Here is a 21,068-nt window from a genome sequence, read left to right as displayed (position 1 = left end):
AGAATTCATTTGCTGTCATCAAAGTTCTGTCCTCAAACTGACAATATTGTAGAGCAGCAGGGAACTCTCAAAGCTTTCATGTAAGATTGAACCCACAAGATCTGAACAATACATGAAAGAGTTGACGTATGGTACTGATATAGTAAGTATTAGAATTAGTGTGTGTGTGAGTGTGCGTGCATGCGTGTGTGTGTGTGAGGCAGAGAGAGAGGAAGTGAGAGGGTGAGTGAAATAGAGGCACTTGTGTGGTACTTGGCAAATATGCTGTAAGTTTCAGTGCATCAGTGAAGGTAAGTGTGTGGGTGGATGATGGCGCACATCTCCACAGCTACTGAGGACTGATTCTGTGTGTGTGCGCAGGTGGGAGTCAACGTGTGTGTTTTGTTCATGCGTGTTTGAGTGCACATGATGGTGTACGTACTGTATATTAGTGCGTGTATATCTGACTAGTGCTGTCAAAGTGGCTACAGGCAATCTCTATGGCTCTCCACAACCGTAACTAATTCCATTCTCACAAAGCACACACACACACACACACACACACAGATACACACAAACACACACACACACACACAGTGCATAGCCTCCGTACAACACATACATTTCAGACACGGATAGACATTACAGACATGCAGCCATTTCAGCACCAATTATTATGGCATGCTAGCTGAAAGAGGAGGGTAAAGTGCTATTTGAACCATTTGCTAATTATTTGTGTGTGACGGTGTGTATTATGTAACAGCGAACCGTATGTGTGTGCTGATTGCACACTACAACCTAACCAACAATTGATAGTTAAGCTGAGACCAATCAAAGGATCAAATGGTAATTGTAGGCTTAAGATGCATGTGACACAGTGTGAGCCTTCACAGCACGTGGAGACTCATACAAACACACACACTTGTAAATATAAGCAAGAGGGTATGACTCTGTGAATGAATGAAGTTTTGAATGTAGAGGTTTATTTCTACACCTTTTTTTATGTGGGTCAGACACATAATGCTAAATACGTTTGCCCTGGAGAGCTCCATCCTAATGCTGCTAAATATAAGCCTCTCAAACAGTACGGGAACGCAAAAGTGAAGGCGCTCTTTGAAAGGAGAGACAGTGCGAGTTCAAAATGCAGCAAACACAACACAATGAGAGAAGGAGGGAGAACGAGGATCACAAGAAACATAAGTGCCAGTGAGACGACAAGGGAAAACCAAACCTCAAAAGAAGACATAGCAGAGCAGCTATAGAGAGAAGGGAGGATGCCATTCAGCGGCTGCTCGCTTCTTCTCTTCCAAGTTTGTTTGCTGCTGTCTGTTAAACCTTTGGAAGAGCCTTTATGCATAATGCAGCTCCATGTGACAGAAAGATGGGGGACCGTATCATCCAGTCATGCTAGAGTTTATTAAGTGAGAGCTATGGATGCATGAAAACTGCATTGTACTCTGGTTGCAGTCACATCTTCAGAAACAGAAGCTGGATGTTGACAGATCTTCATTGTTTTTGGACGCTTTAATAGTCTGTATGTAGTTCAACAGCAGTGTGAAGATATGAAGATGAAACAGAGTCGAAGATGCAGATTTAAATAAATGAAGGATGCTAAGGAGGGCAAGTGCCACCCACCCTTCCTACAGAGGTCAGAGTTATCTAAAAAACAGCATATGTTCTAAAAAGAACTTTTTAGAAACTAATGGTTCTGTTTTTGGAAATTTTGAAATTGTCTAGAACTGTTACAGTTGAGTTTGGTAGCAGAAAAAATGGTTTAAGTATCTAAAATATTAATTGAAAATGTTTGTTGAGAAAAGGGGTTTCACAATGCACCAACCTTCAGCAATCACAAAGGTAGAAACATGCAAAATAATTATTTTGAGGCCCTGAATCTGAATCAGCACTATCACTATTGATGTTGCTGTATAACTCTCAATCCTCAATCCTACTAGTTCTGAGAGTTGTAGAAAGGCATTTTGGGATAGGAGCTCACAAAGTCAAATAGACAAAACAAGCTTATAGAAAGTGGTGATACCATGTAAGTATATTGCACGTCTTCACAAAGTGTCTGTATTGAACATCACACATAATTAATCGCTTGTGTCACAGATAGCAGAGCAGGTGGACCCGAACGCAGAGACTTAAAGTTCAGCAGTCAGGTAACAGAAGGCTCCGGTAACAGGCCGGCACGAAACAAGCTGAAACAATGATCTGACATCAGCTAAGAGAACAGACAGGTATATATACACAGGGGACTAATCACAAAACAAGGCACAGCTGTGGTGAGCAGGGACCAGAACATGATGATCAGGTAACAAGGTGATAGGAAGGTATGGTAGGCAAAACACAGGGCGAGGCTGACGAGGCTAATGCAGGGCAGATGTGGAGGGAAAACACAGAAACAAAATCCTCTCTTCAATATGTCACACTCACATTTTTAAACTTTCAAATATAAAAGTGAAACCTGCATAAGGATCAAGAAAAATCTGACAGACTGAGACTGTCAAATCATTTTAACATATTTACAGAATATCCATCTTCTGTCCATCTACAGATTCTCCTTCCATCTATCCATGAATATTCATAGAGAACAGATCAATAAACACAAAGGGCATCTATGGCAGCGTAAGAGCACGACATAGGATTAATATTCAAAGTATCTGTCCCTCTCTCACTCAGTCTAGACTGAAGATCACAGGGAGGAACAGCTGAGGGTCTCTGGTGGACTTGGGGGATAATGGCAGGAAGGAACATAGAGCCAGACTGGAACAGAACCATAACAGCCCGTGGCGTGCACTATAACATGGCGCAGTAAAAATTCATTTGCATGTGATATCTCCATCAAAATAGATGGTGCCAGAAGCTTGGTAATATAATGAGTACTTGTGCGATGGCTACCATGGGTCGTGATTCATTCATGGCAAAAATGGAAATTAAGAGGAAAGAGAAATTGCTTCTCATTCAGCAGAGCAGAGTTATATAAAAATGAATCGTATGACATGATAACCTCTTTCATCATGCACTCTGATAGGTCAGCAGCATCGCTATTGGTCATTGGCACACATTCACATGTCGAGTTGGTCAGAGTTGAACTACAGATGGACTTCACCTCCACGAGTGAATCCACTGATTGCAGCAATTCAATTTAATTGTCTTTATTTTCATCCAAAATGTTGCTGTTATGTTATAAACGCAGCTGCTGTAAACAAGTGCTGAGAGCAGTGTTTATCATTTATACCTTATGTATTATTAATTAAGAAGTCATTACATTACTTTAATTACTGAACAGCAAAAGTTTACATAGTTACATCACTCATTACTTTTCTTTGAAACGACCTCAAAGCCAAACTGTCAAAGTAGAGTTTTGAGTTTAGACTGAAAGGAGTAATCACAATACTGTAACTCAATACAGAGTAATGTGCCTCCAAGTAACCAAAATTTAGATTTTGCTTTAAACACACATCCCCTCTAATCACAAGACCTCCCTGCTTTCTGAGGAATATCCTGCAATATCACTAATTCCAGTCTTACTGATTAGATCTCAGCAGTAAGACTGAAGTGTCAAACTGAAGTCTAACTGTAACCAGAAACACTTTGTTTATCTGTCATAAATACTTAGACATGGAAATTGGTTTCTTTCACTATTCACTGCTCAGGTGTAGACAGATATGATTCAAACAGTCTGTAGGTGAGCACTACTACTGCATAGTTCTCCTGCATTAAGATGGCTCTCATCATGGCCCCTGACTGCGCTATTGTTATGTTAATGTTTGTCAAATTATGTTGTTCAGAAAATCCAGGCTGTTCCTGTTCTCATTTTTCTCTTTTCTCTGTTCTATATTTACCTTCTATTGTTATTGTAATCAGAGTTGTCATCTTTGACAAGCAACACACACACACACACACACACACACACACATACAAGTAAGGCCAAAGTAAATGTCTTGATAGATTGTGAAATAGTGGAACTCGTGCAGTTCGCTGCATGCAATCAACCTTTTCTTCTGACATTTTTGAGTTGATTACAACTGCTGTGTCCTTGTGTTTTATCACACATGCTGGGGAGGCACACAAGCACAGAGACCCTTACACACACATCAGTCCAATGCCTATATGCAAATGGGGCAGAAGTTTGCATACTGTTAAGCCCCGGGACAATCTTTCATGAATAATGGAGTCACATATGACAGACAGAAGAGGATTGGGAACCACGGAGAGAGAAAAGAAATGAAACTCTTCCATGGCTCCCTGTCCCAAACAAAGGACTGTGAGGAGATCATTTCCGCTGATGATTTCCTCGTCAGGAAGGATGTAGGCGAGACAAACGTGATTTTGATGTGAAACGTGTTTGCTGCTGTGACAAGCAGTTTTTCCAATGAGGATACACACAGCTGCAGGGTGGCACAGCACAAAACTACTTTCAGTCAGTCATCTTTTTCAGTAAAAGGGAAACACTTTTGGAAAACCCAACCAAGAGAAACGGAAACACAACCTGGTCTGAAAACATTTAATGAAAAGGTGAAACACTGGCACTTGTGCATGCACATGTGCACATGGACATGTACACACAAACAGAGGAACAGACACTTATAGATAAACAAACATACATACATACTCATAAAGACTACATGGATGCATGTACATGGACATACACATCTATGAACATTATGCACATATACACATAGTGCCATGAATTAGGGAACACACACATGTGCACACATACGCAACACATGTAAATTGATATGTGATGTAAATACTGTTGTTATTGAGGATGTCACTATTTATTATGAGCTCTATTTAACTAATGTACTTCTGGTAATGATACTTTATGACTATATTTCAATAGAAAAGCTTAACCAGGGACAGGGGTCATAAATTAGCCTCGGCTAGAAATCCTGATGCAACACATCTGTTTCATTTTTACCTGTTACAATGTTTTTTTGCATCGTCCCTGACAAATAAATAAATAAATGAATAAAATACTATAATTATCAATCAAGACAATTAGCCTTCCTTTACTCTTAGGCAGTGATTATGTTTGTTTGATCATAAAACAGATGACAACGACAATGAGACAATGAAATCCTATAGATGACCTGGACTGATGAAGTGCAGTATATGACAACATCATACACATATCAATTTTTCAAGTCTGTCTTAAAACAATAGTCAGGTGCCCATATGAACATTGAAACAGGTTTTGTTTGTTTTTGAAAATCTTATAGGCCCACGTCCTAATATTAAATCTCAGAGATGCATCAATTAAACAAGAATAAATAAACATTCACAAAACTATATACAGATTACGTAACATTACGTCCCTATACTATATCTATTTGTCTTAAGGTTAGGGTTATGGTTAGGTAAGTAGTGGTTAGGGTAAGACTTCAATGAATGGAAGTCAATGTAATGTCCTCTGAAGTGATGGAAAACGTGTGTGCGTGTGTAGCACAAAAGAGAGACAGGAGGAAAGAGACAGACAGATCAATGCGTCAGCAGTTGCGCTTATGAGATGGAGCAGTGAAAAAAGAGCAGGGATAATAAGGGATAATCGCCGCTTTATCCTGTCACTGCCAATCACACTGGATAGAGGATTGAGAAATGAAGACTGCAGGCCATGTAGCCCCATGTTGATACGCCTGACCAGCTATCTGCTCCCACTGTGATAGCCTGTAAGACAGGCTCTAACCCATAGATGAGAAGCCCTAATCCAGCAATACACTCACACAGTAACACTGGTAGATTAGCTGTAAGGTCTCTTCCCACACTGATCCAGGACCCTTCTGTTTCTTCTTAAAAGGAAGTGGATCGACAGAAACATAAACTACGGGAAGAAAAGGAGAATATGGAGGAGGTGGAGATAGAGACGGGGAGTAAGCAGGATAAGGACAGAGAGGGAGACGACTCGAGGAAAGAGAGGAAAATGCAAAGAGACAAGAAAAGAAAGGGGGAAAGCGGAGAGAAGTGAGAAAGAACGGGGTCACACCTCAAACTGTGGTTAAACCTCACTGAGTATAAACAGGATTTGAACTGTGAGAGGTGGAGGGAGAGCCAGAAGGAGGCGAGAAAGGACAATTTATATTTGTATCAGGGAAGAAAAAAAAAAGAGAAATAAACATAGAAAGAAGATGATGTTTCTGGTAGCCTAGTTTCTCCTCCACAAAGACCTTGGAAAGCTGCCCGGCCATGAACGAAACAAGGGAATAAAAGCAGGGTGAGACGGAGAGGAGATGGATGGAGAGAGTGTGGGTGATGATGAAGCTGAAGCAGCTAAATTGTCATGGTTACCATCACTGATGTGTGAGAAGGCTTCCTGCGTATGTGTATGTGTGTGTGTTTAAAGTAGAGCACTGGGCTTTGCAATGTCAACAGATGTCATGTGATATTTGCAGAGGCTTTATGTAGACTTGATGTAATCCTCATGAAGGTTTTGTGTTTCCTTTCACAATAACGACACAAGAGCGGCTTTCAGTCGATATTACATCATTTTTAGAAGGTGCGTAAGTGTAAAAAACACATTATAAACACATAAATACATAGATTAGGCACATTAACCACTGAGCTCGATATGATTCACTGTGCAGCAGTTCATGGTGTGAATGCGTAGCTAAATTTAGCTTCATCAAACAACATCCCCAAGGTGTTAATGATGAAGAGCGATTTCCAAACACATCTGTAAAAATAAATGAATGCACACAAATGCGTGAGTTATTTTCCACGATCCCCCCTTAAGCTTAAGTGGCTTTTTTTATGTTGTGACGTCAAAGCGGCATTTAACGCTGCATCGCTTGTCCCCGTTCTGATTGCTAGTAGTATTATTTAGTATTACTCATAGTACACGGTGGATATATTACGCTGTTCTAAGACGAGATGAAAGTGTTTGTTTGATGCACATCTGCGAGCGTGTTTGTGTGGGCACATTTGCCCCGTGTCCTTGTACGCATGGTGAACTTGAATATGTCTTTCATGAAGCCACTTGTGTATTTCTTTGTAAATGAGCTGTAAATCAGAAGTGATCTGAGCATCCAGGATGCATCTGCTGTTAAAAAGAAAATCCAGCAGTTTACAGTTCGTCTCCGTGCTGTCAGAGCTCACCATTATACGCTGTGTGACTGCTCTATTGTCTCACCACATATTCTTGGGAAATTAGGTTTTCAACAGGCTGTTTTTTCTCTGAAGTGCTCTTGTGTGTAATGCTTACCTTGTCATCCTTTTCTTTCTTCCCCTCGTTCCGATATTCTCCTTTTGATCCTCGTTGACACTTTCAAACACACACATACACACACACTGTGACTGGAGTCACTCTCACAAAGGCAAAAGTGCATCCCACATATGACTGTCACCATGTCACCAAAGCTAAACATGAAAGTAAACCAATTAAGACCGCATCAACCTCCAGAGTTTCTCCCATCAATCTCCCATAGAGATGTTCATAAGCTCTTCCCTGTGCCCCCCCCCCCCCCCCCCCCCCCATCTTCCCACAGATATCTTGTCAACTTTTATAGTTGTCAGATTTGAGAGGTTGCACTTTTTAAAACTCCAGAGCTGCTCCTCTCTTGACAAAAAAAGTTGTACAGTATACAGACACACAGAGGTCGTGCACCTGCTTTCACTGCAACAAAGGCCATGTGATCACTGCTCTCTGGGGCCAGAGTATGTGTATGTGCCATTTTCTTCTTCTCTTATTTTTCTTTTTCATCAACTTCTCTATTTTCTCTTACTCTCCTGCCCTATTTTCTGTTCTCCATCATCTCCCTTTCTCTCTCTCTTCAGGTGTTTACACATAAACATCTGTCTGTATTTTAATCATACCATCTTTCCTGTCTAGTTGAGATCTCTCTTTATCCTTCTGACTGTCCTTGGATAAAACAAATATGGCCTCAGAAACATAAAGATTGCCTCCAGAAGACAATCAACATCTGCTCAAAACTAATTGGCTGCCAAGTCTGATTTTTACTTCGTTCTAGTGGATTTCCAGTAGAGTGTAAAACTTTTAAAGAGTTTGAAAGTTAACATTGTAGCTCACTGGCAGGGCCCACATACCTGCCCTGTAATATAAGAATAGGTGTGTGTTAGTTTAAAAATACCAACAGTGTTCAGACTTCACATCTTGTTCTCTTGTATTGTATTGGTGCATCCTGTACTTGTGTGCTGGTAGTGCAAAATGTACACTTTAAATTGGGAAGAATTATGCTGTATGTTGAGAGCCAAGCAAACATTTTTAAAAAGTATGCGTTTTTATTTCCATAACCAAAAAGCAAATCTGGTTTAAAAGAATTGTAAAGTTTTACTGAGAGTGACGCGTCATTAATCAACCAGGATATGTCAACAGTAGCTTTTCAGTGTTTTAGTTCACAATCTGGTGACTCACATGTTTTCTGCTTTTATCAGAGAATTCAAACAGAACTGGGATCATGACCCATTTTGAGTTTGAACCTCTGGTTCATCTGAATCTCTGGTTTGAAGACTTGAAGGCTGCTGCAGTATTGATAGGAGTAATTCTAGTTTCCAGCAATATAACTGACAAAATATTTCCATCCACTGGAGAGATGAAAATCATCCTCCAAACTGCCAGTCATGTTGCTCCTCACTTCTCACTGACAGCAGTGAATTTATAGCACTGGTAGCAAAGAAGTATTTAGAGAAAACTTGTACAGTATTTATTTAGTTGGACCATGCTCTGTTTTAACATCCACACACATTTATGACCCATGAATGCACGTGTGGCCTTAAAAATGCCCTTTTGGATCAACCTCCAACCTAATGACATTCAGACAGATGGCAACTGACACCTCAACACCTGCACGACACTGAACCTCAAAAATCCTCTCAAGTTACGCCACCATCCCCCCCCCCCTCCTCCCCCCCCATCACAGTCAGTTTCATCTTCTTCCTCACCACTTACCTCACAACGTCCCTGTGAAAAGGCTGCTCCTCTCCCTTTTCACTGGGCCCTGGTTGTCAACATTACTAGTGTTTTAATTTAAGTCTAATGTTTCTGTTTAGTTGTCAGTCATGTTGCACAAATACTGGAATACAGGTTTCAGTTCTTTGTGTCTATGTGCGTGTCTACATCTGTGTATCCTTGTGCTTGTGTATTTGTTGTTGCTTGGAAACAAAGACATCAAAAGAGATATTGTTATCGATGAATTGCAATTGTTATATTGTAACTTTGAACAGTAAACACAGGCATACTGTTGCCTTGGTGTACTCTGGGTCTGAATGAAATGCAGACAGACAGAGAGCCGCTCTGCTGATTGAAGCGAGATGGCATTTTAATTATCTCTGCATGTCAAATCACATTAAACTGAGTGTTTTAGGTATATTTGCAATACATTAGCTCCTCGTATGTCACATCACATCACATTGCATTGCATCACATCACATCACATCAATTTGCTTAGCATAACCACCCTGTCTGCAATATCCACCAACATCATAATGTTGTATGAAGCCTTAAAAAATACACAATCTCCCCGATGGTAGACCAGCACCTTGCATGGCATCTCTGTGGATGAGTGCATGAGAGGCAAAACCTCTTTCTCCGTGAAGGTAGGAAAGTGCAGTCTGTTTACTTTCAAGCTACATTAATGGACTTTTTGGCCACTTGGGAGCAGCTCAAAAAGCTGTAAACACAACATTACTTTAAAGTTGCTCTGGTGAAGATGTTAGCAAACAGTTGTGTGTTTACTCATCTGAAAAACAAGGACCAGTATCAGCATTCATGTGCAGTCATTTTTATAGACACCTGGCAAATGTAAGTCCAGTATTCACTCTCCCAAACTCCTGAGGGAAATATCTGGCTCTTTAGCTGCTAAATGCTCCACTATGTTCAGCGGTTAGGCGCTAGCTTTGTCTGTCTGCTGTTTGGCTGTTCTGCTTTTTTTTTTGTTGATAAAAACATCTGCCTGCTGTGTCTGGAAACAAGGTTGATGAGAGTGCAAATATTAAAGCTGTGGACAGGAAAACCAAAACAATGAGCTTAAAGAAGCTAAAGTGCTCCAAAGAGCCAAGGGGAACTGCAGATGATCATTCTCTGCATGTAAAACCTTTCACATTTAACATAGCAATCCATCCGTTGTTCATATAAAATTATTGATTAGTTCAGCTTTAAATACACAGTGGCTCTTGTCAAACAGATGTGTGTCTGTGTCTGACTGCTGTTTCTCAGCATACAGCTTCCACTGCAGGAGAAGTTTTGAACTTGCCAGTGACACACTCGGATGATTTCTGTTCAAATGTGAAAGTCACAGAAATCATATCCCGTGTTATGTTGTTAAGTGTCTTTACTAAGATGGCTCACGAGGCGTGTACGGACATGAATGGATTCAGGGCATTTGTTTGGTTCAAAAAATGTTAGTAATGGGTGAAGAAAGTGAGCTTCCAGTCCATCCTCTCCATTGATCGTTACTTTAATATCAAATGAACCACAGAGCTGCTGGAAAACATCTGTAAAAGACCAAGAGATTGTAGCTTTTGTGCATTCTTTGCATGAATAATGATTACTGTACAGAGACGTCTGAATACATGCTGCTGGAGAGAAACATGGTTACTTTAAAGCCTGGTACTATCAATACATCTTCTGTTTCTTTCTATGTCAGAGCTTTTATTTTGATTAAAGTGGATTCTCAGTGAAGCAGGAGGACGTAACCTTTCAGTGGGATCAGTATGAAAAGGGATTAATATCGACATGAGATACTTTTGGATACATGGCTTTGGGAGAAATGTAGCATATAACAACTCAGTGGGAGCCCATCACCAATGAATGTCAATATGAACACATTAGCTTGGGTTGTAGCTGAAAAAAGTAATTGAGCAAATGATAAAAGGAGTGGACATTTCAACCTCTTTCCTGAGGGAGCTGTAGACTTCATTTTCCATCACAGTGAGAAGCAGGGAGAGAACACGGCAGAGGAGAAGGAACAAGACAATTCAATGTCCTGTTTTATTATCTGCAGCTGTTGTTTTATACGATGCAACACACGCTCTGAAGCAATGAACAGTGCTGCTGTCACACCAGAAATGAATAATTCATTCACATGTAAACTCTCCAATGCATGTTTCAACAAGTTATCTCCAACACCGGGAGCTTTTGTATTATTAACAAACAGATGTGCAGATATGCACCCCACAAACGTCTCTCCCTCTCTGTTCCAACACGTCCTTCAGTCTCTCTGAATTTAATTGCTTTTGTTTGATGTCGCCTTCAGGGAATCATCGAGGAACTTTGGCTCCATGCTTTTGAATTCAAACACTGTGTAAAATGAATGAAAGTTGGCTCATTTTTGAATAAATGATGTTGTCATTTTGCAACCCGACAACATTTGTCAAAAGCAAAGCATAGAGGTGGGTTCTCGCCCCAAAAGAGTTCATGTTTTCAGATCCCTATTAGTCTGCTTGAATAATATTGCTTCCAGCTCTGTATATTGCCTAAAGAAAATTTACAATTAACTTGAATCATAAGTTATATCTTAAATATTGTAAGAAATAAGTAGGATGAATCTGTTGACAAATTAGAGGAACTTTTGTAGGTGTTTTGCAGAAATAAGCGTGTAGCTGTCGTGTCTCGGTTTTCCCATAGACTGTATAAAAAGATGAGGGTAGCGATTTGTGATGTCACCCACTGGTTTGCCTTGGAGCCAGTTTGAAGCTTTGAAGTTTATGGTCGTTTGGAGCCAGGACCAGTACCTCAGACCAAAGTGAGCGCTAGCTTACTAGGAACTACTAATGTTAGCTACTTCAGCTAAATTGTGCTAACAGGGCAGGTATTGTAATCAAATAATGTTAAACTTACCGAAAAATTGCATGACAGCATCCTGTGAGGGTCGTATTAGTGTAACTCTTTAACCACAAACACAGTAGGAAAAAAAAAATCACTGTTTATTCTTTAAACTGAAGCTCTGAAAGTCTGACACCAGGATCCGCGGAGAGCAGCGGGTGAGCAAACTGTCAATCACAGCTGTCAATAAACACCCACATGGCAGACATCAAAGCTACTATACGTCTTCAAATCTTATTAATAGAGAAATCATTTCAAAAATGACCACCAGGTCAGGATCCAATTTTTTGAGACCAAAAATTAATTAGTGATTTATTATTTCTAGAGAGAAGTTGACGCTTTTTTAATGGGAGTCAATTGGAGCCAGGAACTTTTTGGAGCCAGCAGAAAAGTGGCATCACACTTTAAGGTGCTGCCGCGTTGGCTTCAGCCTCAAGCTGTGGTAGTTGCCACTTGGCTTTTCTTATGTGTAGTTGATGTGCTTTAAAAAACTGTCTTTCACAGGTGTCTCTGATATTACTATTCATTCCCTTTCTTTTTCCTGTTTTCCACATCACTACATTTATGTTTTGAGCATTACATGTGTGCATTTATAGCAGCTAATTAGTACATGTAGCAGCTGTGATGGTTATACATCCTGCTGCCCTGCAGAGAAGTCCTTCTTTTTGAGGTTACACTGTCAGTAAATACTCCAGTACTGTATGTGTCCTCCTTTTGTAAAGCACACATCTTATGGAGGCAAACTCCCCCTGGGTTGGAGTAAAAATGTTTTGGCCACATTGCACACACAGCAGGTGAGACCAACTTGGCAAGTTTAGCTAGTTTTTTAATTATGTTAGAATCAACTTCTTCTGTCATCTCAGTTTCACAGTGATTAATTACAAGCAACATCATGTACATCAAGTCTCTTAATGCCGTCTGCCCTTTTGGCTGCCAGCTGACGATCATCAGAAGAAGAGTGGAGGATGCTGGTGGCTGCTGCATCCTCCACTCTTCTCCTCCTCTTCTCCTTCACACTCACTTCACACAAGTATCTCCAAGAAAGACATTAGGACTCTTATAGTTTACTCAAACAGTATTTCCAGAATGAGAGCACACAAAGTTAGTCTACATATTTTCCGTTGCAGAAACACTGCATTGATAATATCATCTAATGCTTTTTAAATTTTATGGTCTTGCACACAGAGTCTAAAATCACCTTAATACACATGTTCCAGCACAACCTCCAGATCCTCTGATACATTTTTTTTTACACCTCACCTAACTCCAGTTCAAAGAATTGTGGGAAGACTGCTTTCATTTCCTGCAGCCCAAAGCTGTGCTAGAGAATGTCTGAGGATTGTGGCAATCACGTGTTTCAAAGCAAGCTCAAGAGAGACTATACATTTGTAGTCTTGCAGCACATTGCAACCCTATTCTATAAGTAAACACATAGCCTTAATAATTTCTATAGGTTTGACCAGCCCGCTGAAACTTACAATACCTGCTACATATACAGTACTGTGTAAGGCCATCATTATATACTAAGTCAGCATCTCCGTCTCTGTCTCATGACAGGAAACTTCACCTCACCTTCCTCACCTTGTGTTCCTTCCTCAGGAGGAAGGAACACAAGTCTCCTCCTGAAACATGGCAGGATGAAATCTGTGTAACACAATGCTGGAACGCCACAAGTCCCTGGCTCACAGATAAGACTGGATATCAGTTTAGTGTTAGAGACAGTCAGTGGACGGATGTTTGCTTCCGTGCAGCGCTGAGGGTTCAAAACCTAATTCACCAGGTCACAAACAATAAGCTTGATGTCCTCTTTGAATACAATATCGTTGTGCATTTTTTGAACTGTCGTAGACTAATTTTAGCATCAATGCCGCCACACAACAATCAATCGTATATGAATGCTGCTTTTACTATGTACCATTAACATACATCAAACCTGAAACCCGTTCACAGTTATTCTTAAGGCTTTCACTTGGACTGTCGGTGGGAGTATGGCGTCATTTCCATCATGGCAGTGATGTGATTTTAGAGCAGCCTGAAGGTAAAAATGTGCTGCACATAATCCAGCTGTCTAATCTTTGGCACCCACCAGTTCTGCCAAAGCGCCTGCAGCAAAGTACTGAACCTCCACCAGCTCTGGGGATAGTGATTTATGGCTGACCTTCTACACAAACCTCCCTGTAGAAATGAATAAGAAGTTGAACTTGTCTGTTGCTTGGTGAAGAAAATGTTCATGCAGGTCCAAGATAACAGGAGCTGATTTTTATTTTTACGTGACAAGAGGCCAATTTAAGATTACGTTCATGTACAGTAAGAGCTTTAAACCATACATGTTAATTTTTTGTACCAAGTCTTTCACCATTGTCTATTTTTTTCCTCTGAAAGTTTACATAGGTGACACAAATCAGCTTTTACCCACTTTATTTGTCTACTGTTACCTGTTGGCCTTGGTTATCAACTATCGTCTACATCTGGTAAACAATGTCATGTGACTGGTTACTCTTTTATGACCTTTTATGTGTGTCCTGGGCTGCGTTCTTCCAGTTATCCCAGTGTTTCTCATTTCACTGCAATGTCATGCTCCTCCATCTGACATGGATGTCAAGTTTACTATTATAATTCGTGGCACCATTTTGAAGTACTGTCGATATCAGTCTGCTGTCAATAACTCAGCAGGTGAGGTTCAAAACATCAGCGCTGTTGGGAGAGTGAAGAAAGTCTGTCAAATGTTATTTTTACTGTGAATATCTGCGAAAGGATGAACTACAAAAACAACTACACAGCTGTCATATCTTAAAATGACGCCTTAAGGAACCCAACACACATGGCCTCGCAGCACACAGGTTACGTCATACTCCAGAGATATAATTTATGGTGACACACGAGCCCCACCACTTTCACTGAACCTTTCATTGGTGGTTCTCAGTCCGCAACATCAGTGTAAACTTCAGCCTTCATTTGTCACACTGAGCGCAGTGAGCTTTTTTCCTGGCTGTGAGCCATGCATATTGTATGAGCATGTAACCCACATCTATCCAGGGTTCTGTCAGCGGGGGGTCCCTTAATCAGACAGGTTCAGTATGCAGGGCGTAATGGTCTCCAGGAATGTCTTACATGGTGTTTAGTCCAATTTATTCCCCTGTCAAAAGAGATCAACGTCCTGCTGATTTGACTTCCTTCTTATACTCTTAAACTGTTCCTCAAATACCTGCCAGGGGTCTGGACTGTGTGCCCTTTAACTGGGTGTTCAGATATGTGTTCGGGCTGTAATAGTAAAATTATAATGGAGGTTTTATAGCGTAAAACATTAGCTAATTCATTTCAAATATTTCATGAAATCAGTGTGAGGATGTGTTTAATTTATGTTATTTGGCAAAGTCAGTGTTCACTTTTTGAGGTTGTTAACCTGTGTGGCAACATTAATCAAAGTATCGTCATAGTTTTATGGAGCTGCAGTAAAATTTGAGAAAAGAAGGACACATAGAGAGATAGAAGGCGAACATATTTAACTGACAGGATATTCAGTGACGCTGATCAATCCTTAAGTTTTAGCTTTCTGGTTGACAAAAAATATTTACTCTCTCTCTCTCTCTCTCTGTCTCTCGCTCTCTCTCTCTTTTTGTCCCAGATTCTGATCGGAGAAGTGACCAGCTTCTTTGTGAAGACGGAGGGAGCTCAGGAGAAGACCATAGTGACCGCCGACTGCTGTTATTTCAACCCTCTCCTCCGTAGGATTGTACGCTTTCTGGGTCAGTCATAATTCTGAAGATCAGAGGTTCATCAGCTTTGACTAAGTGGAGCCTTGATACTCTGAGACCAAGACACCAGTACTCCTCTGTCATACAGTATGTGGCAGAAAGAGTCTTTGTCCTTAGTTTGGGTCTCCTTTGGACTAATTTCCCTTGTCCTTCTCTTCCTTTCCTGTTCCGTTGATTTTTTGTGACCTTTTACACAATCTCTGTATCCTGCATTTATCCAGCTTTTAAAGTGATGGATTGAATCTATGAAGCATAAAAGCAAAGGCTACGTCTGTCTGGCCTTTCACTCCCACACAGATCAAGTCGGTGCAAACATTCCCATTTAAGTGCTTGTTTTTTGACTCATTTGATCTCATTGATTCATTTACTTTATGCACACGCTGTCTCTCTTTATCACACAGGTGTCTACTCGTTCGGCCTTTTCACCACCACCATCTTTGCCAATGCTGGTCAAGTGGTGACAGGAAACCAGACACCTCATTTCCTGTCTGCCTGCAAACCAAACTACACAGCTCTGGGATGCCAGTCTCCACTGCAGTACATCACAGAGCGCCGAGCCTGCACAGGAAACCCGTACCTGGTGGCGTCCGCTCGCAAATCCTTCCCCTCCAAAGATGCAGCACTCAGCTTTTACTCAGCCATCTACACAGTGGTAAGAAACTTTTTGGGGGTGCGGGCAATGGGTGAAAGGAGACAGGATGGGATATGAAGACGTTGTGACTGTTTTGTTGGTCGAGCCAAAGCTGAAAAGTGCCCCATCCAACCATCCATTGTTTGCTACATGTTCACTGAAGCAGAATTTTAATTTAATATTAGTAATATTAAAAGGTACTTCAATGAAATTCCTTCCAAAGGCTCTCAGAATAAAAAGTTTCAGCAGCACTTTATAATAAGGCGCCCTTTTCAAAGTGTTAATAAGTTGTAACTAATATATGAATGCTTAATAAATCATTTACTAATGTTTTATAGATCTCTTATGAGACATTAACAAGAACTAATTTTGGTCAAAGTCCCTTTGGCTGGTTAGAGCACAACACATAACCTGGCAGTCCATACATTTCTCTTATGGATGTCCTATAACAGCATCAGTAAATTATGTATTAAAAATGATTAAAACCATGAGTTACGACTTATCAACTTACTATAAATGAAATGGTGCTTTGTGAGAAATTAGTACCAACGTTTCTCAGAAAAGATATTAATGTTTGTTGTATTACTGGATTCTAAAACCAGGAAAAGACAGAAATGTTCAATTATGTCTTCCAACTAAATATTTACTTGACAGTTGGCTGATTTCTTTTGTCATACTTTTATGTTTATGTCATGCTTATGGAAAAACTGTAAATATACAATCTGAAATGAATTAAACTTATATAGTGAAGAACAATACAGAAAGGAGTCATGTACTACAAAAGACACCTCAGTGTACACTTCCTATATAAATATACACTTTAATCTGTAACAAAATAATATTATTTAAAAGAAAATAACATAAACTGTCCAACATATATGGTCTGCCAACACTTTCAACCACCAACGTTGCTTTTGGCTCATACATAACTAAGTTTTTCATTTCTCTGGGTAGATCATACGTGCATGTATGGACCTCTAACGTAATGAAGGGATACACATGTAGAATCCATCCATCTATTCATGGCAGTGTTTTATGATGTTTTCTTTTGTGCCTCATCAAACCGCCCTGCTGCTGTAAAATCCCTGCAGAGTGCGACCTCTTGTGGTTCATCCACAGCGTTCAACACGTTAAGCTGTTCAGACTGCAGCATGACTTGAATTATCTCAGCCGGCTGACTGAAGACCTGCAGATTCGATACCTGGCTCAGCTCACCGAATAACATGCCATATTTTGTCATTTCAAGTGTATTCCTGTTTTCCAGATGTACGTGACCCTGGTTTTCCGGACCAAGGGGACCCGTCTGACCAAGCCCACCCTGTGCCTGGTGCTGCTGTCTCTGGCTGTGCTGGTGGGGGTGGTGAGAGTGACTGAACACAGAAACCACTGGAATGACGTCCTGGCTGGCTTTGTCGCGGGAGGGGCCATCGCTGCCTTTCTGGTGAGAAGGAGAGGAGGGTGAAAGAAGAAATAGATGGAATATCGAGGATTAAAAGGAGGATGAAGGGAAAGCTGAGGCGAGAGAGGATGAGGAGAGAGAGGAGGTGATGGTGGTAGAAGGGTGAAAGCAGGTGGTTGAGAGAGGAGGAAAGTTTATAATAATGAAGGGTGAAAGTGATGGAAGGATTATTTCAGGGAAGAATGAATAGAGAGAGAGGTGTTGGCATAATGTGGGTGCAGGAGAGATGGTGGGAGGATGGACTGATGATAAAGGCGAGCTGGAGGCGAGAGAGTGTGTGTGTGTGTGACACACACTCATACTCACAGACATACACACACTTTACACCTATGAATATTAATGTTTTGAACTGAAGGCACATTCAAACAGTGTCATTTGGTCTTGAATCTCACATGCCTCACTGCTACTACATCACATTTTCCAGGAAAACTTCTAGGATCAGTGTTAACTCTTAAAGGAAACATGTTGTACTTTTTGGGCTCCATTTAGAACAAAGTGGGTTTAAATGTCCTGTTTTAAACAGAGGCTGGACTGAGGGGCTGCATAAAGAGCCAGTTTAAGTTAAATAAGGAGTTTTTAAACCGTAAATCATGCAAAGATATTCCAGAATATAAATGTAGACCTGGGAATGTGCATGATATGTCTCCTTTAAGATGAAAGTGATGCCTGTGGTTCATCTTAACACTACAGCTTTCTTTCCATCCCTCCTTCCATGATTCATTCTCCATCTCTGTCTTTAATCTCAGCATCCTCCTCAGTGTGTGTTTCCGAGCTCATGCGGAGTATTTCACGCATCGATCATCCGTATGTGTGCGATGGATTGAATCTTTCCCCTTCTTTTTCTTTTACCTCATGTCTCCGTTCTCCATCAGGTGGCGTGCGTGATCAACAACTTCCAACCAACCCAACTAGCAGGTGAGACTCCACCACCTCCACAGCGCCCTGAGCCCCCCATCGGGATCCCTCTGCTCAGCCTGCCCCGTGTGGAGAGTCCACTCGAAAAGTTAAGTGGCCTTCAGGTAAGGGGTGGGGTAAAGATTTATGGAAGAACAATGATAAAATAATCAATACACTATTGATTATATAATACAATAGAATAAATAGACAAATGCTTATTTTTAAATGTGTGTGGTGCCGTCTTTCATCCTTTTTGTCCTCACTGATAACCACGGTTTCTTCATTGTATCTGGATGTTTCCTGAATGCTTCTTTCTGTCTGATGTCACTGTTGTGCACGCCCTTTCTGTTGTCAAGGCAACATCATTATGCAGTTTTACCTCTCCTTGTCTCAGTCAAATTTAAGATTATAGGTTATATTCTCTCAGGTTTTAACTTCCCTCCCTCTCTGTGTCTCCTAATCTTCTCTCTGTCCACTTCCCTCCTGTTAGGCTCCAGGGCTACCGTATTCTGAGATCACATGACCATCAGCCAATCCCGTCCCCCGCCCCTCCCGATGTGCTCCTCCCCTCACGGCGTTGCCTCACCAGCGCAGTCTAGACCTGACCTCTGAATGCCCCAAGCCCTGCCCTGCCCACCCAGAAGGACGACATCCTCTCCGACGAGTCAAATCCACCCAGGTCTGAAGGTCCACCAATCACAGGAGACAGAGCAGACGACGCGCACGTCAGGCTGGAAGCTGTCATCCGCTAAGGACCAATAGGAGATGGAGACCTGTCCTTTATCTGTCCTGTTCTGTCCTGTTTGTCCTCCAAGTTGGCCTCCCTTTTCTTTCGAGTATAAAAGACTCGGATGAAAGACTCGCCAAAGCCAGAGCTGCAGAAGCAATACTGTGTCCTATTTCCTTGTCCTGTTTTCCACAAAGACTCAACAGTGATTCTTAAGACTGTTGGCTGGGGATGACTTGATAAAACACTTGATCAAATAAAGAAACTCAGCAATGTTTCTGGAAGAAAAGCCCAATAACCAGTGGATCATCCTCAAAAAGACCATTTTGTAACACTCAGGACAATAAAATGGGAAAAAAAAACAAAGGAAAAGTTTGACAACAGAGACCTTTACATAATAAAAATGCAGGTAACGACGAATACTATGGTATAGAATTTTTTTCTGTCCTCAAAACTAACAAGAGACGCTGTCAAAGAGGAAAGCACTTTTGTAAATTATAGCACAGATGAACCGATTTAGTGTTCAGTAAACTGTGTTGTATCCTATTTGTTTTTGGAGGAAATGGGTTTGATCTCCTGTTGTGTATCGTGTGTGAAGTGATAGAAGGGAGATTTATACACACTAGAGCTGTGCTTGTGATATCACGTTTGTTTTTCGGGCATCGGTCGATTCATCCTTGAAGTGAACTGTTCTGGATTTCAACCCACTTTCCAAATATCTTTTATCTACTTACTATTCAGGTGTGTGTTTATTAATGTCTGTAGGTTCTACGTTCATACTGTGAAATATTTGGGAAGTTTTATTATTTGATTTACTGCCTATATCCATGTGGAGTTCCTTGTTAGTGTTAGTTCACATAAAATTCACTTTGTCCTTCTTCCCTTATGCCCTTTAACATTTTCATACCTTTTTTTTTTAATTTAAATGACTTTTATCTAAATGTTAATGTAATTACTCGCTTTGCTTTACAGGACACTAATCTGATGTTACCCACATGCAGATGATGTTTCCAAAATTAATGTTTTATGAGAGTGTTAATGGAATCAGTTGTTGATGTTTGCGCATCTGTCCTGTCCAGTTTTTCCCAGTTTTCCCTGCTTCGATCTACCATCGTTTTCCTCACACTGGTTCTATAAAACCAGTGGTACAGACCAGTGTGTAACGCAGAGATTAGACCCTGAGCTTTGTATAGTTTTGTACAGTATATAGGTTTCTTTGCACAGTATATACTGCATTGTTATTATGTTTATATTGTGTGAACAATGTGAAGCTACCTGAAGCTGTCTTGTAGGAACCATGAGTAGTTGCCTGATCTAAAGCAGGAATGTAGCGCGGTGGAGGAGTGTACAGCCGGCGTGGCTCACAACGTGCTTCGGTTCTGCTCAGTTCAAAAGGACACTGCAGGCAAGTTATACTAGAGGGAGAGAAAGCAATGGGTTATTTAAAGAAAACATTGCTATGGTTTTATTAAGCGCGTGTGTGTGCGTGTGTGTGTGTGTGTGTGTGTGCGTGCGTGGGCGTGTTTATTGGGATCTGTGTGTATGTTTATAATGAGCACACTGTATGGCACCATAACTGTTAATTTGGCAATCTGTTTTCTTAAGTTGAACTGTCAAAAGTAGCTGCTATAATTACACACTCGCGCTTGTGTGTAGCTCCAGGCCTTCAAAGGACCCCTGCTAAGGCGTCCTAACAATGCCTGTTATAGCAGTAGGTGCTCATTATAGCTCTGAGATTACCTACAGTGAAACTTTTCAGTCTGAATTTTTGTAACTGAAGAGGTAACAAACACCATAATGTCCAAATAATGTTATTTTCATGTTAAAATGTCTCTGTTTTG

General features: G+C 40.8%; 1 protein-coding gene across 3 annotated transcripts in view; it reads left to right on the top strand.

Moving 5' to 3' along the window:
- plppr2b (phospholipid phosphatase related 2b) overlaps positions 1-20,606 on the top strand; it is a 48,322-nt gene extending 27,716 nt beyond the window's left edge. For 2 of the 3 annotated variants that reach the window (XM_044347622.1, XM_044347624.1), the window contains 5 exons: positions 15,384-15,504; positions 15,915-16,165; positions 17,409-17,585; positions 18,476-18,606; positions 18,991-20,606. In XM_044347622.1, the coding sequence (XP_044203557.1) occupies positions 15,384-15,504; positions 15,915-16,165; positions 17,409-17,585; positions 18,476-18,606; positions 18,991-19,099 (789 nt within the window). In that variant the 3' untranslated portion in view covers positions 19,100-20,606. Of the gene's footprint in view, positions 1-15,383; positions 15,505-15,914; positions 16,166-17,408; positions 17,586-18,475; positions 18,623-18,990 lie in introns of all 3 variants that reach the window. The other variant, XM_044347623.1, reaches the window with a different exon arrangement.
- Positions 20,607-21,068: the final 462 nt, after the last annotated feature.

This window comes from Thunnus albacares, chromosome 3, assembly GCF_914725855.1.
Source record: "Thunnus albacares chromosome 3, fThuAlb1.1, whole genome shotgun sequence".
NCBI lineage: Eukaryota > Metazoa > Chordata > Actinopteri > Scombriformes > Scombridae > Thunnus > Thunnus albacares.
This window is presented reverse-complemented; position numbering and strand designations above follow the sequence as displayed.